The sequence below is a fragment of the Canis lupus genome, chromosome 6 (genome assembly GCF_048164855.1).
Source record: "Canis lupus baileyi chromosome 6, mCanLup2.hap1, whole genome shotgun sequence".
NCBI classification, from domain to species: Eukaryota; Metazoa; Chordata; class Mammalia; order Carnivora; family Canidae; genus Canis; species Canis lupus.
Window position 1 is genome coordinate 32742972 of NC_132843.1, and position 17741 is coordinate 32760712.

Here is a 17741-nt window from a genome sequence, read left to right on the forward strand (position 1 = left end):
TCTTTTAGAACTTGAAAATTTGGAGTTTCTTATGAAATCGTAGACCTAAAATGCCATTATCTGATCTATTGCTGAGAAAAGGATCCTTCCTTAATTTTTTAGTTTTATGTGAACCATCTTAATCCTTGTTTTTGTTTTTTGCTTTGTTTTTTGGGTACTGCTTTCAACAAGGCATTTATTGGTCATTTACTCTGTGCCAGACACTGTTCTGTGACTTTCTTCTATTAACTGATTTAATCCTCACAACTCATCTATATGATATATCATCTATATCATCTATATCATCACATCTAGATATATGTGATTATGTCCATTTTACACATGAGGACCCAGTGAGGCACCGAGAACTAAAATAGCTTAGTAACTTGTCAAAGGCAACACAGCTGCTAAGTGGTAGATGAAACTAAACTGTTCACTTGATATTTAGGAATAAATGATGTCTGTAATCATATTGCATTTGTTTTTCTAATATTAGCTTATTTTTTGTTTGTTTTCCAGGATTTGTTGATGTACCTATTACAGCTGGTCCAAGCTCTCAAATATGAAAATTTTGATGACATAAAGAATGGATTAGAACCTACCAAGAAGGATAGTCAGGGTTCAGTGTCAGAGAGTGTGTCAAATTCTGGAATAAATTCTACAGAAATAGATAGGTATGACTATCCAGGGAGGGCTTATTTTCAAATATAATAGTCTTCCCCCCATTCAGACTTCTTCTCTTTTTCTTTTCCCCCAGATATACTGAACCTTAGTTTGTACTAAGTTTAAAGTTGTATCAATGATTGTAGCTTATGCACTCACAGAGCACACATTACTGTGTTACAGAGCTGCGTTTTGCAAGCTGTGGAGTCAGAATACCTGAGTGAAAATCTCTGCTCTGCCACTTACTAGCTGTGTAAGCTTGTGGAAGGTGCATATTCTCTGTGTGGCCCCAGTTTCTCATCTTAAAAATGGGGATATAATAATAGTAACTAATCTTTGAGGGCTGTTGGAAGATTAAATGAGTTAATAATATACATAAAGCATTTAGGATAGTGCTCAGTAAGGATTAGAGACTACTGCTGTTCATGAAAAAATAAAGTTGAAAGATGGGGCATGTTAGTGAACTCAAATATTTTATGGTATGTTTTATTGGCCGCTTTTCACCTCTTTAGTAGTTATAACAACAACAACAAAAGTATGGTACTTGAATTAAAAGCTGTTAACAATAGTAACAAGAACTCCCATCTCTGTAGCAGACACTGCAAGGTGGTCCACAGACTTAACTCATTTTAATAGTCCTCTGAAGTACGTGTTCCTATCCCTAATTTAGAGATGGACTGAATAAGAAGTTAATTGTCCAGAGGCTTTTATCCTGCAAATGGTAGAGTTGACTTCAAAGCCCAAAGCCCATGTTGTTTTTCCTTTGCCATTTTGCTTTTCATGAAGTCTTAAAAGTTGAGATGAATAGGAACCTTTGGGTGAGAAACCCAGTCATTAAACAGTTATTTTGTGAAGGTCATGAGATTTGTTAATGACAGATGAGGTCTAGAGTTCAGATTTCCTGAATTAGTCCAATTATTGCAATTTTCACATGAACTCAAGATTGTATTTCTAAATTTTTCATTGTGATTATGATACTGGTGTTCTTTATCTTCTGTGTTTCATTTGAAGAAGAACTCAAAAATGGGAAAAATATTTTTTTTTCTTGTCCTGGCTGCTTTATATTTTTCTATTTTTAAGAGAAGAGACAGGACCCTCTTACTTTGTCTCCCACCATATATTAAAGGCCTTCAGTCTCCAGTCATGTTTATTTATATACCTGCCTCCTCCCTTAGTTCACTTAAAATCTTTTACTAGAAGTCTATTAAGATTTTATGACAAGATGTAAAATGTAATCCAGTATTTCCCAAATTATGGTCTGCTGGTTACTAATTTATATGATTTTAAAAAGATAAAAAAGAGATGGGATGGTCTTGTGTTCAGATATGTTTGGGAAATGCTCGTTTAAATTAAAATACACTTAAAAAAAAAAACTATAGTATTTATCAAAAACCTTTAATATATCAGCTTGCACAAAAATCTCCCAAGAGGCTGTTATCCATATTTTTTTTACTGTAGGCTTTTCTCAGGACATACTATGACTCTAGTGTTGCACAGAACATGATTTAGAAATGGTGCTTTAACCAGACAAAACTGTGCTTAAAAAAAAAAAAAAACTGTGCTAAAAAAGTCTAAGAGAAGGTGAAGTATTTTCTCTTACAGAATTTTTACATGTCAGTGATATCTCCTGTTATTTTTTCAGCTCCCAAATTATAAACAGCCCTCTTCCTCCAGTGTCTTCCCCTCCTCCTGCATCTAAAACAAAAGACAGTTCAGATGGTGAAAATCTAGAGGTAGGTACAAAGCTTTTCAAGTTTCCTACGGGAGCTATCTTTCCAGATAAATATTTTATGTTGGTCTTTAAAGCATTGATTTTGATTAATAAACTAAATATTACAACTTTATTAAATAACTTGTTTTATGATGCATGTTTATGACTTTTCCTCTCAGCAAAAAAGTGCCAGAAAATCTTCAATTCAAGGCATTTTTATTGGTGCTTTGGGCATATAAATGGATTAATATGCAATATGAAAATAAACTGAGCTTAAATATTTTATTAAGGAAACTCAGAATATTTATTGTGAACATATTTGTGAACATTACTGTAATTGTTGGTATTGTGATTACATTGTAGAAATGTATGACTTTGATACTTATATACTAAGTAGCTGTTCTTTTACAGAAAAATTAAGTGAAATCTTCCTAAATAAATAGACTGATTTTTGAGGTAAAATAGGCCAAAAAGCCTACGACTACTCTGAAAGTACATTTGGAAGTATATTTGCAGAAGTTGATGTAGTGTGTTGTTGAATTTCTCCCTAAGACTTCTAATTTGAGAACATTTCGCATCTCTGATGTTGAAAACAAATAATACGGACTTTGATACTAGGAAGTTTACTTGATTTTTTTTTTAACATATGTATATATTGCTTTTAGTCGAATTTTAGTAGTAGTGTTGAAGACTGAATGACTCCTGTTTTTATTACTAACTGTTAACCAGAGTTTGATATCTGCCTACCTCTTGATACAAGAGAAAATATTGAAAAAAAAAAAAAGAATTTTAAATTACAGGATCATAGAATCCTTAAGGGAGCCCTTTAAGAAACCATTTAGCACCAGTTTAATTGTTTTGCTTTTTCAAATCTAAGATACAGATATATTGGTTCAGTAATTCATTCTTTCACACATATTTTTTGAGCTCTTAATCACATACCAGAAATATTCAAGGTGCTGGGGATGATGAGGTCAAAATCTTTGTCTTCATGGAGCTTATATTGTAGTGTTTGTACTGATGGTAGTCAATAATATTTATATACAGTAGAAGAAATAATGATATCTACTTTCTAAGGAGAAAAATAAATCAGAGTAGGATGATAGAGGAGGTATTGGGGTGAGGTTAGACAGTTGCAATTTTGAAAAGTGGTCAGGGAGTGCCTCCCTGGGAAAGTGACATCTTGTAAAGGTGATATAGTGAGGGAGTAACCATGCAAGTGGTCTGGGGAGAGTATTTATCAGGCAGAGGGAACAGCAAATATAGGGGCTTGAGGACCAGAGCATAAGTGTAAGAGGAACACCAGAGGATCCTGGCTCTGGGGAGTGAGCAGAAGGGAGCACAGTAAAAGAAGGAGTCAGAAAAAGAGCAGGAATCAAGCAGGCCATGTTATCAAATAACTTTTACTTGGAAGCTATTGAAAATAATCTGCATTAGACTTGTTGGTGGCTTGAACTAGGGTAGTTTACATTGAAGATTGTGTGAAGTGATTGGATTCTGAATGTTATATTCAGAATAGTTTTACACATTATGACTCAGAACTTTTAGACTAAAAATAAAAATAGTTTATATATATTTCTCATATTTCTCTTGTAACTGTTAGACCTACCTGTTATTACTCAATGATTAAACCCATTTTTTTCTCAGCTGAATAGTTTGTAAAGGGTTTAGCTTATTCAAGCTATCCCAGAAAGCACTGGGACTCCTTTTGAGTACTTTCTCCCTCTTGTTCCCTCCAGCAGAGTAATAATACTATATAAGCAGTCATCACCTTTAAGAGACTCGTAAACAATTCAGTGTTTAGAGATGTCAGGTGGTATCCAGCCAAACTGAAATTCATTGCTTATCACTGCACATACCAACATCCTTGTTTCCTCTCTGACACCTGAGGAATCTCTTGCTTTCTTCCCCTTTCCTTTACCTGTTCTTGGAGTTTTAGGAGAGCACTATGTATGTGTGGCCAAATGTTAGAAAATAGACACTTACTCTCATTGTTGAAATATGGTAATTTTCCATTAATTCTCTGGATTCTTGAAGAGAAGATATATTCCCCAATCGTTGGGAATACCATTACATGAATGTCACTAGAACAAGCTCATTCATTGTGTTAATGAACCCTTTCCTGATATTTTCCTGTGCTTGATATCTTAAGATTTAGGGTAAAATCCTCCCCCCCCCCCCATTATGCATAATGGTGTAATTGTCAGTTTCTCCTTCTTTTTCTGTTGATGTTTGCTTTAAATATTTTGAAACTATTTTATTAGGTGTATTCAAGTAAATTGAATCTTTTATCACTGTTATTACTACTACATTATGTTGAGTGATATATTTTGCTTTAAAGTCTGTTTTGTCTGATTGAAATAGTACTTTGTCTTGGTTAGTATTCACTGGTATACTTTTGAGTCCTTTTCATTTCAGTATTTCTGGGGCCTTATATTTAGGTTTATCTCTGGAAAATATCCTATAGCTAGATTTCATTTGTTAATCCAGTTTAACACTATTGTCTTTTAACTAGAACTTTTCCTCCATCTTTATTGTGATTAGAGCTATATTTTGATTTATTTCATCATCTTAAGTGGTGATACTTTCTATCCTTATATATTTTTCCCTTACCTATATTTGGCTGGATCCTCTTCCTATCATTTGTCTCTGTCCTCAGCTTGGAGGTTATATTGTCTCTCATTTCTTTTGCTGGCTAGATATTTTAACATCCATCCTTTAAGTTTGGCATAAAAAGTATTATCCTTCTCCAAAACAGTATGCCTCTTTACTTGTATGTCACTTTTATCCAGTGATGTAGTTCTTTCTTATTTAACTCCCTAATTAGATAATACTATCATTGTATACAATCAGTAACTATTTAGATATATTTACGATTTCTTCTTATATCTCTGAACTTCAATATGAAATCACTTTTTTTTCCTAAAGCACATTTTTTTCTTGTAGTCTTAAAAATTTTTTTAATTACCTAAATTGAGTTTAAAAATTTATAGTACAGGTTTCTTGTTTCACATGTTTTTATTTATTTATTTTTTTGTTTTAAGATTTTATTTATTAGAGAAAGAGCATGAGCCAGGGGGAAGGACAAAGGTAGAGGAAGAAACAGACTCCTTGCTGAGTGGGGATCCCAATGGTGAGGTTCTATCCCAGGACCCTGAGATCATGACCTGAGCTAAATAAAGGCAGATGCTCAACCGACTGAGCCACCCAGGCACTCCTCACAAATGTTTTTAAATTTAATTCTTTCCAATCAATCTATGCTCTGTCAATAGTATTTTAATGAAAAAAAAAAGTATACTGTCAAATGAAATCTGTGTTTTCTATATATATATATATATATATAAAATTGTGTGTGTGTTTATTTTTATATATATGTGTGTATATAAAATTATATAAAAATGTAATATCCTTCTCCTCAAGTCAAAGATAAACTTTAGGCTTAGATTCTACCTGTTAAATTCATGGATTTGGTATTATGACTTTCTGATTGAGGTGTTTCCCTACTGGGCTTTTAAATGTTGCACATTTAAAATCTAGTGCTAAGGTTTTAGCTCTAAAATTAGAGATAAGGTTCTTGCCACCTCTGAAAGCACTGGCATATCTGCTTTGTGATAATAACCTTTTATTACTTTAGCTTACTTTCCAAAATACCCCTACCACATAGAAACTTCTAATCCATTGATCTGTACTTCTTTATTTGTTCATCAGCCTCCTTCAATATTTGCTTTCCTCTGAATATATCTTTTATCCCATGGCTCAGCATTTTAATCATTCTTTTATTAGTACTTTCAGTTCCCTTGGTAAAATCTCAACCCTTGATAAGCCTAATTAATTACCTAATTGCTCTAAGCCTTAATATTGCTGAAGAAGCACATGGCCTAGCATGTTGGCATCCCTGTAAATTCATGATCACAGACATCAGATGGACACTCAACATCTGCCATCTTACATTTTTCTGGGTGGGTTGCTTTCCCTGCTCTGCAGTGCCTATTTCATACTTTCTCTACTTTCTTCTTCGTGCTCTGCCTCACACTTAATGGAAAAAAATAGAAGTCTCTGGGTAAGAATGGTCTCAATTTCCCATCACCAGATTTACAGAGGTAATCCTTTTTCATGCTTTCCTTGTTTTCCTACACAGACAAAATACAGCTCCATTCAAAGATATGCTCTCTTCTTTTCCTGGTAGAAATATTCAAATATGTCAGTATCTCCCATCTAAAAAATTCAGAAACGATTATAGGGGAAAGGAGAGAAAATAAGTGGGAAATATCAGAAAGGGTGACAGAACATGAGAGACTCCTAACTCTGGGGAAAAAAAAACAAGAGGTAGTGGAAGGGGAGGTAGGCGGGAGGATGGGGTGACTGGGTGATGGGCACTGAGGGGGGCACTTGACGGGATGAGCACTGGGTGTATACTATATGTTGGCAAATTGAACTCCCATAATAAAATCTACAAAAAATAAAAAAATAAAAAATTCAGAAATGAAACAAAACAAAAACTCTTCCTTGCCACCGTCCTTTGAAACCACACCTTATTTTCTTATTTCCCTTTAAATAAGATCAAGCTTCTAAAAGTATTAAAGGGAGTTTCCCTTCTAAAAGGAGTTTTTTGTAAATATTGACTCTTCTTCCTTTTTTCTTTCTCCCCAGTTTTTAATCCACATCATTCTGGCCTTTGCTTCCCATTGTTAATTCAAAACTTCCTTTGCTAAAGTAGTAAATAACTTGAATGTTTGTGATTATGTATACTTCTCAGTTCCTATTTGCAGTATTCAGCAAAGTAAATGGCTCCCTTTTTTTGTTGTTTTTAAGATTTTATTTATTTGTTCATGAGAGACACAGAGAGAGAGGCAGAGACACAGGCAGAGGCAGAAGTAGGCTCCTGGCAGGGAGTGTGATGCAGGACGCATCCCAGGGCCCAGGGATCACGACCTGAGCCAAAGGCAGACGCTCAACCATCGAGCCACCCTGGTGCCCCAAATAGCTCCCTTCTTGAAGGATTCTTCTCAGGGTTTAAATGATACTGTACAGCCCATGTTTTCCCCCCACCTCTCTGACTGTTCCTTCTTAGTTTCCTTTGTCAGCACTTTCTCTGCTGCCTGACATCTTAATGTTCCTCAAGGTTCTCTTCTATTCTCAATTTATACTCTTGCCCCAGGCTGTACTGATAAACTCAAATTTATATGTCTTGCACATTTCTCTCATCTGAGTTTTAAATTCGTATATCCCAAACCCTACTTGATCTCCATTGTATATCTGACAGGCATTTCAAGTTAATATTTCAAAGTACAACTCTCTCTCCTGAATACAACACTTCAGCCTGTTGTTCCTCAGTTGGAATTTCCATCTGTGATGTAGCCAATCAACTCATTTGCTAAATCCATAAATTTGGGAGTTAATGTCAATTCCTTTCTTTCCTTCCTCCTCCTTTTCCATCAGCAAGTCTTATTAATTATACTTACCAAATGCTTTAAAAATCTATTTCTTTCCATCTCTGCTCCCACAGTTCACTCTTGTAGACTCCTATAATAACATCCTAACTGATCTCAGGCTTCTACTTCTCAGAGCAGCTGGAGTCATTTTCATATAATGGAAATCAGATCATCTCACCTTCCTGCTTAAGATCTTTTGTTCAATATCCACTGCTTTGCAAACAAAATCTATACTTAATAGTGTGACCTTAAAGGTCTTGCACAATTGGGCTTTGCCTATCTTTTCAGCTTCCTTTACTTTCATGTTCACCGTATTTTAGCTACACTGGGCCTTTTTAAAATTTCTTGAACAGTCAAGTTTAGGGCCTCTGTCCATAGTGTCATTTTGGTCTCGCCTAGTATCACATCCCTGTCGCTGCCTTTTGTGACCTCCCGATCTAAATTATTTCTGAGTTTCTTTGATGTCTCTCTTCTCCACTAAATGTTAAACTTCAGTAGGACAAGTAACTCTGTGAACCATGGTGTCATTAGCCTCTCATATATTGCCTGATTTAGAATAAATATTGGATGGAAGGATGGAGGAATAGATGGATATGTAAAAATCTGATCTGTGACAGAGATATATAGATGAAAACTGATAGACAAATGTAGACTCTCTTCTTTTCCCCTTGTTAATAGCAGATGGTAATAAATTTACATTTCTTTTAATTCTTTCAGCAAGATCTCTGCACCTTCTTGATATCAAGAGCCTGCAAAAACTCAACACTGGCTAATTATTTATATTGGTATGTGAAATAGCTTTCTTTTTATTTTCTGATTACAAGTTAGGACTATTTTTTTCCCCACACTGTAAATGTAAAGGCAGTTTGAAATAAGATATGAGAAGTCATCAAAAGCCTAAATATAGTATTTATGTTTCCTGGCTGTATTTCTTTACAACTGTGTTCAAGGAAGTACTTATTAGCACTACTGTTTCTCTTCCTTTCACTGACTTTTCAGGACGTAAGATAAAACGGGGTAAGGTAGTAGGTTTTGCAGTTTGATATTTATTTGCTTTTTATGCTGTTTTAAGTAGTGTAAGTATGGTCCCTCACAGTCCTTCAGGAGTGTGTATTTTCACATTATAACCACGGCATTGGTAATCACGCAAAAACAGGAAGCTGGAATTTGAAGGTACCTCTCTTGTGGATGAGGAAACTGGGGCAGAAGCAAGATGTAGGTGAACTTGGTGGAACCTTATTAGTTAGAGGGTTTTTTTCTAACCTCAGAGGGTTTTTGTTTGTTTGTTTTTTTAATAGGGATTTTTTTAATTTTTTATTTCTTAAGAGGCCAGTCAGGGAGAAATTCATCAGGAAAACATGTTTCATGGGATATCTCACGTTGGTCTCTACGTAAGGTCCCCCCTTCCCTGGGGTCCCTTGCCCTCCACATGAGGGCTCAGCACAGTCCACCCAACAAGGGCGAGCCACACAGAGGGAGACAAAGTCTGCATGCCTCCCCTTGTGAAGCCACACCCCATAGAAGGTGAACGTGGTGATAGCTCTCTGCAGGCTGGAGGCAGAGCTGCAACTAATTCTTGGGGGTCTACATGCATTTAGAGCTCTGTTCTTCAGGAGACACTAAGATCAGCAGAGACCTTACGGAGGGTCTCCAAATGCAGGTGAGGGACCTCTAGGCTTATTTAGCACTTTGGTATTTACAGAGTGCTTTCAGTGACCTTTTCTCACTCTTCCCCAAGAAGTTAAATGGGGCAAGTAGAAGTGTATCTATGAGAAAGGTTTCCTGAATGAGGTGAAGGAAAGAGCAACTAAGGCCATGGAAGAACTAACTGACTTCCTGGGACACAAGTAATATAAAGCCTGGCTCCCTTTATCTGTCACAGAATAATAAAGTATAGAGGACAACTAACTTAAGCCACAATGAGCAATATTTTGGTTCAATAAAAGAAAGCACTAAGATGAAACACAAGACAAGAGAGCCTTAGCAAACAAAAGGCCGAGCCAGCTGGGCAACCACTACCTGAAATCTCTGTACATTTAGAAACATTTTTAAACTTATTGACATACTTGATAATATTTAACTGTGGAAATTATTTCTGATCTAAAATACTGCTTGATTAATTGGGTTTATTACTTAAACAGTAGAAGTGAATAGATACCATTTTGAAAGCTCATTATTTTTGAAGGATAAGGCATTTTGCTTTCCATGAAGAAAGTAAACAAAATACTGTCTTGTTCTAGACTGAGTTTGGAAAACTGTCCTGTAGTTCAAATTAAGCCTGAATTTTATTCTCCTACTCTCCAAACATAACCTTATTCTGGATACTGCCCTTGTAGCCAAGAAATATGCAACTAAATCAGAAGGCTCTTTCAAAACCAAAAGAGCTGTCCATTATGTACATATACAGTAAATAATTGTTTAGTCTCAACCTTTATGGTCCCCTTTAATCGTAATTAAATCTGTCATTTTCCCCCCTGCCCCTTTAGAACCTGTAATTTTTTTTTCCTTTTGGTCCTAATAATGGAAAGAAAAATAACCTCTTTTAGCAGTTTAATATAATATTCATAAAACTACATTTCTCTCACAGTAAATTTCAGTATGTCCTTGAAAAATACCTACAGAATGTTTTGGCTAGTTGTTTATCACCATTTTTACTTTAAAAAGTTTACTTGGCAATTCTCATAATACCAATAGCTATTATTTCCTTTTTAATGTAATCTCTTGCTTCCTAATGTTCTCCATTTTCCAATCTGAATTCTTAAGTGTATGTCTGTTCACTGGTGTTACGGAAAATTTCCTCATGAACATCTAAGTAAATATTTAAAGGAAATTAAAAAAAACATAGCACTCAGAAATTTGCCAAGTTTTTGGGTAAGTACTTATAAGCTGCTTGAGTATTTTAAAATTAAGATTTTATATTTTTTTAAATCATTTACTGAGAATTCTTTTATAGATATTTTTATTGCAATATTCATGAAAAGTTTTCTCTGGCTAAGAATTTATAGTCTAGAGTCGTCACTATTATAAGAGCTATGTGTGCATATATTGATTTTGTGGTGTTTTAAAATTACTCTTCAGATTTGACTATAGACCAGATTTCATTGTAGAATCTGAAATTAGTTGTGATAGAACCTTTGATCTCTTATTTCAAGTAGGAAGAGTTTTCAGACCATTCTGCAAGCATCTAAGCAGTAGGAAACCTATTAGATGAGCAATTTCCAGCAAGGCAACAGTTTCCATTCAGAAAGAATGCTTTGTTTTCTCCATAGACAATAAACAAATGCAACTCCAACTCCCAGTCTTATAAGCATTCCATCAAACTTAGATTTGATTTGTGTTTTCTTGCTATATCTCTGATTCATTGAAGCAATAGCATGTGCTATGTCTGCTCCTTCTCTGAGGAGTAGTTGTTTTTCCTGTATTTACAGTCTGCATATTACGTATTCAGAGATACTCATGGGGAGAAAAAAGCTGTTGATGTAGGCTTCTGGCATTGGTAGGCACTGCTTTTTTGATTGTTGGGTGAAAATATGGAAATAATTTCAGTAATTGGTTTAAAATGATCATTCTCTTCCTTGAACATGGACAGGGTAGTATAAAAATATTAATCAAGTATAACAATTTAAAGGCCTCTCACTCTAAGCATACTCTTATTGTAGCAAATATATTAAGATAAAAATTTTAATTGATTGTGCTATTTCCTTTCAAACCTTTTGAATTTCCTTTTTCATTTGTCCCTTTCCAGCGATTTAAATGGAATTCCTGGTATAGCTGAATCCTTAGGGGCTTATCGTTGTGCAGACAATCCTTTTAAAATGAATAGTGTCAACCTTTTAAGCCACAGAGGGGAGTTATAGTCTCCAATCTGTAAAGTGCTGGGCATCAAGATCTATAAATCGTTCTGTTTTTTTATTTTTATAGCTAATGTTGAAATTGAAAGTAAACTTTGGATGCTTTGACATGTTTTTCTATAACTTTTAAGACCTTACAAGGTAATAAAGGTTATTTACCCTACAAAATGAAATTGCCAGGAAGTAGGTAACCCACTGATGTCATCTTACAATGAGTACCTGGACAGTTTTGTCTGCATTTCTACTTGAAGATGATAGGTTTCGAGGGAATACCTTAGAGTGCTTTGTACAATCTACTTACCGCTGTGAACTGAGAATTCAGAAATGATTCAGATCTAGATCTTTTAGTCTTGATCTGAATTTGCCCTTCATATTTGGAGATGATGCTGTCATTTTTGTTTTAGACTTGTCTTTTTGCAACAGAACTTTGGCTTGGAAGATTTTTTGACCTTTATCATGAGCATCAGTGTGGACGCTCAGTTATAGAAAATAGCTGTGACCATGGAGTTTACTTGGTGGTCAGGGAGACCTGAACAAAATGATGGAGCCTATATGTTCTGGTCATCTGTATTACGGTATTACTCATTTGGAAATGAATTTCTGTGTAAAGACCCAGAAAAAGACAATTATATACTAAGGTAATGGAGATAGTCAAGGAATTTAAAGGGTGGAAAGGTCTGGATAGGATTTGAATAGGATTGTATATTATCAATGTTATAGTTTAGAATCACTATTTAACATTTCTATGTGATATCCTGAAATGACCAAACATTCTGGAATACTGCAAATAGGAAATAAGAGTTTATCTTAAACTGTTCTTAGCTTATTTGTCTAGAATAGAGCTACCCAGTGAAGCTTTCTACAGTGATGGAAACTATCCATAATACTGCACATATGGCTGTTGAGCACCTGAAATATAGAGTATGTGACTGAAAATTGAATTTTTAATTTTATTTTAAATAGTTGTATGTATCTTGTAACTCTAGAAGGCTTTCTTGCTTGCTTGCTTTTAGAGAGAGAGGGCAGGGAGAGAAATGAGAATCTTAAGCAGGCTCCATGCCCAGTGTGGAGCCCAATACAGGGCTTGATTTCACAACCCTGAGATTATGACCTGAGCTGAAATCAAGAGCTGGGTGCTTAACCAGCTGAGCCACCCAGGTGTCCCTCTAGAAGTCTTTCTTGATTCAAGATTCAAGAATACCTTGAATTTTGGTCTAGAATTCCTGTTGGGAACATGATATGATGGAAATACCGTCATGGTTCAGTTCTTCATTCCACTTTTCTGAGAATTCTAGGTTATATAGCTCTAAGACTTTAGAACAGCTGCTATTATCATGATAAACCATTGCACTGGGAAGTCAGGAGAGGAAGGCTTTTACTTTTTTAGAGCCCTTAAAATATTTCTGTGTATAAGACTATTATAAATATGTTAGGAGCTACTGAAAAGTTTTAAGATGTGGCCTGTAGCATCAAATTCTTAATAATCAATAAAGGGAACTAAGAGTTAAACATGTGAAACAGTTGTAACAGCACAAGTTCCAGAGGCCAGGCCTATTCTAGGAAGTCAAGGAGGAGGGACTTGTCAGGGTCTATGAAGGCTTCCTGAAAGAGATACAATGTCTTCTTTACTTGAAGGGTGAGTAGCATATGGAAAGATGGAGATGGGAAGTATTTCTGGACATTATTGCAGCATGAGCAAAAGTACCAAGTGGGTGCATATAGGAGGAATGATTAGGGGACTGACTTGACTGCAATGTGCATTCATAAATTGGGGATAGTGGACATTTGAACCAGATGGTGGGGCCACCAGATCTATGTTAAACTGGTAGATAAGAGGGAACCATTGATTTTTTGTTAGTAGAGGTAGCACATTATGAAGACAGTTTAAAGAAGAAAAATTTAGGATGATTGTATTGAGCAATAATGGGTTTCTTTTCAGAGTTGGAGAAGCCAGGTAATAGGTATCTGCTGGTTGATTCTAGGTGGGGCTAGCTAGAAGCATGGTTAAGAGGCATTTTATAGGGAAAAAAAAATTAAGTCTAGTGACTAATTGAGTATAGATGTTTGAGGCAGAGAAATGGGAGCTAGGTTTGGCTCTATGTGCATGGATCACAAATTAAGGTGCCAATAATGATTTTTTTCCGAAGATTTTATTTATTTATTCATGAGAGACTCACAGAGAGAGGCAGAGACACAGGCAGAGGGAGAAGCAGGCTCTAGGCATGGAACCTGATGTGGGACTCGATCCCTGGACTCCAAGATCACACCCTGGGCTGAAGGCAGGCGCTAAACCGCTGAGCCACCCAGGGATCCCCGCCAATGATGATTTTATGTAGCACTTATGTTCTCTGCTCTGGCTACTGCTCACTTCTATTTTCTTGTATTCAAGCGATTCAAACACTTTATGTTTCCTGCCTAATTTTTGAGAAAACCCAGCTACAATGGAATTTTTAGCCCAAATGACTGGAATATTGGTAGATTCAATAAAAATAGAAAAGTAACTCATTTAGTGTGATAGATTCAGTTTTACATATGTTTGTTAAAAATGACAGTGTCTTAAAAAGGAATGTGCTGCTTAAAAATTAGGGTGGATGAATGTAAAAGGACATTTAAAGAAATGCAAAATCAGAGTTTTGGGTTCATATTGGAGAATTATCAGCATTGAGATAATTGTTAGATTTGTGAGATTTGAGTCATTCATTCATTCAGCAATAACCTATTGAGTTTTTTGAGCCAGGCCTGGAAGTGCGGAGGGTATAGTGTAATCAAGACAGATAAGCTTTCTGCTCTCAGGAAGTTCACCTTCTGTTGGCAAACTATACTTTTTCCCAGAAATAATATAAAAGAAAATAAGTGGCTGTGACTTGAGATTGAAAAAACACTATCAGATTAGAAAGTTGAAAAGTTTTATATGATTTTTAAAGATAAAAGTGTGAGAGTATAAGCTTAGTATGACAGAAAGGGTTCTGCCCCAGGAGCCCAAAGTCCTGGGCTCTGATTTCAGGTCTGCAATCAAATAGTAATGGCATTTGTAAGACATAACTCCTCTTAAGTTTGACTATTGATGAAACAAGCAAGTTGGTCAGAATAGATCTGTGTTTTTCAAACTACATGTCATGACTCCCTGAAATCAGTCTAAAGGCTCACAATCTAGTATTTGTTATTCAAAGAAAAATGAAATAGAACAGAATAGCAAATATTAACATAGAATATTGCTTTGTGAAACTTTTTCGTTTTGAGGTACCTATGTGCACACATGCGGCTGCAGTGTCCTGAATTGTGATATAAAATGTGTGTCTAGTATGGCTTGTTCCCATCAACAGTCACAAAACATTGGCCTCTGTGATCTAATCTAGATCATTGGTTATAAGATTTGGTAATTGTATAAGCAGTTTGGGTTTATTTAAAATTTCTTTAATCCTCTAAAACCACAATTTTATGATAAACAAATGGAAGATTATATGTGGACTTTTGAGAAATGAGAAGATTGGGTGGGAAAAATAAATAGAAAATTGTATTCATTTTGCAGAGGTATGTTAATGAAAAGTAGCTTCAGAGAAATTTTTGGAATAAGAGAGCCATATTTACTACCAAAAGGATTACATAGGTTATGAAAATATTGTTTGTAAGTTACTTGGTAGATTAGTGAGCTTCGCTGATTTCTGAAGATGGTGATGCTATATGTACCTCAGAAAGGATTAGGAGAAAAATGCTTCTTTTGATGCTAAAATTTATAGAAAATCTAGGATACTATATAAATTAAGGCATTATTATTATTAATTGACTTTTGATAAACAGCTGTGTATGTGCCCTAATTTTCTACTTTTGAAAGAGTGATGAAAAATGTGTTTCATTATTTCTGTTTATTTATTTTTGCAAATACAAACTGTTCAAGTAGAAAGTAGAGATATTTACAAAATGAATCTCATTTCGCCCCTTATGAATGACTTAACATATTTTTAAGGTATGTGATAGTGGAGTGTGAAGATCAAGACACTCAACAAAGAGATCCAAAGACCCATGAGATGTACTTGAATGTAATGAGACGATTCAGCCAAGCATTGTTGAAGGTAACCATTTCATGTGGGGGTTGGGAAAACCACTGGGCATGGGCCATATCTGGCTGGTTGTCTGCTTTGGTATGTCCCATGAGCTAAGAGTAGTTTTTGTTTTTAAATGATTGAAAAAAATAGAAGAATAGTATCTTGTGACAAATGAAAATTATGTGAAAGTCAAATTTCAGTGTTCCTACATCAAATATTTCTGGAACATGGTCATGTTCATTTGTTTTCATATGTTTATGGCCATTTTTGCACTGCAATAGCAGTTGAATAGTTGAAATGGAAACTGTATGGCGAGCAAGACCTAAAGTATTTATTCCTTGGCCCTTTATAGGAAGTTCATTGACTTTATTTAATGTTGCTCTTTTATTTCCCTTTCTTTAATTTTGTTTATCAAGACTAGATACATTTACAGAAATCTGACCATGTTCATATTGCAAGTACTTACTACGTAACTCATATTTTTGCTTCTTAAACAGTTTTTAGAATCTTTGTAAAAACATTTTCTCCTCTTTGGTATTGTGGTTCTTTTTTTTTTTAATAATAATAAATTTATTTTTTATTGGTGTTCAATTTGCCAACATACAGAATAACACCCAGTGCTCATCCCGTCAAGTGCCCTCCTCAGTGCCCGTCACCCATTCACCCCCACCCCCCACTCTCCTCCCCTTCCACCACCCCTAGTTCGTTTCCCAGAGTTAGGAGTCTTTATGTTCTGTCTCCCTTTCTGATATTTCCCACACATTTCTTCTCCCTTCCCTTATATTCCCTCTCACTATTATTTATATTCCCCAAATGAATGAGAACATATAATGTTTGTCCTTCTCCGATTGACTTATTTCACTCAGCATAATACCCTCCAGTTCCATCCACGTTGAAGCAAATGGTGGGTATTTGTCGTTTCTAATGGCTGAGTAATATTCTATTGTATACATAAACCACATCTTCTTTATCCACTCATCTTTCCATGGACACCGAGGCTCCTTCCACAATTTGGCTATTGTGGACATTGCTGCTAGAAACATCAGGGTGCAGGTGTCCCAGCGTTTCACTGCATCTGTATCTTTGGGGTAAATCCCCAGCAGTGCAATTGCTGGGTCGTAGAGCAGGTCTATTTTTAACTCTTTGAGGAACCTCCACACAGTTTTCCAGAGTGGCTGCACCAGTTCACATTCCCACCAACAGTGTAAGAGGGTTCCCTTTTCTCCGCATCCTCTCCAACATTTGTGGATTTGAATTGTTAATTTGCCTTGTTAATTTGCCCCATTCTCACTGGTGTGAGGTGGTAGCTCATTGTGGTTTTGATTTGTATTTCCCTGATGGCAAGTGATGCAGAGCATTTTCTCATGAGCGTGATGGCCATGTCTGTCTTCCTCTGTGAGATTTCTGTTCATGTCTTTTGCCCATTTCATGATTGGATTGTTTGTTTCTTTGGTGTTGAGTTTAATAAGTTCTTTATAGATCTTGGAAACTAGCCCTTTATCTGATACGTCATTTGCAAATATCTTCTCCCATTCTGTAGGTTGTTGTTTAGTTTTGTTGACTGTATCCTTTGCTGTATTGTGGTTCTTAAAGTGCTATGGCACAGTTCAGCCAGCAGAGGGTGTGTGGGGCAGTGAGGACCCTTACAGCATCCATCTGTGATTTGCTACAGAAATAGTTAATTTCATAGCATCTTTTATCTGCAGTTTCATGTTTTATGTTCTTACAAATTTGAATCTCGTCTTACTGAGCTCTTGGAGACTAAACTTTTTTATAGTTCTCAGAGCTCAGAGCTTCTCTCCTTTAACTTATTGGCAGATAAAGTAGTTGGTCTTCTCTGCTAACCTTAGTTCTGTCACTTAAAGCTTTTGTCATCCTGTGAAGAAATTTCACTTTCTCCAAGCTTAAAATTCCTCACCTTCAAAATGAGGATGATAACAGTTGCCTAGCCACCCTTGTCATTGTAAATGGGAAGATTAAATGAGAAAATGTATTTTATAATATTTTATGAACTGGGAATTCACTACATAAGACTTTATGGCATTTAATTTTTATGACATAT

General features: G+C 35.6%; 1 protein-coding gene across 3 annotated transcripts in view; it reads left to right on the forward strand.

Annotated features, from left to right (window-relative positions):
• Positions 1 to 17741, forward strand: part of PIK3C3 (phosphatidylinositol 3-kinase catalytic subunit type 3) — a 137086-nt gene that overhangs the window by 62600 nt on the left and 56745 nt on the right. For all 3 annotated transcript variants that reach the window (XM_072829415.1, XM_072829414.1, XM_072829413.1), the window contains exons 11-14: positions 499 to 653; positions 2285 to 2375; positions 8503 to 8570; positions 15601 to 15706. In XM_072829415.1, coding sequence (XP_072685516.1) covers positions 499 to 653; positions 2285 to 2375; positions 8503 to 8570; positions 15601 to 15706 — 420 coding nt within the window. The remainder of the gene's footprint in view (positions 1 to 498; positions 654 to 2284; positions 2376 to 8502; positions 8571 to 15600; positions 15707 to 17741) is intronic.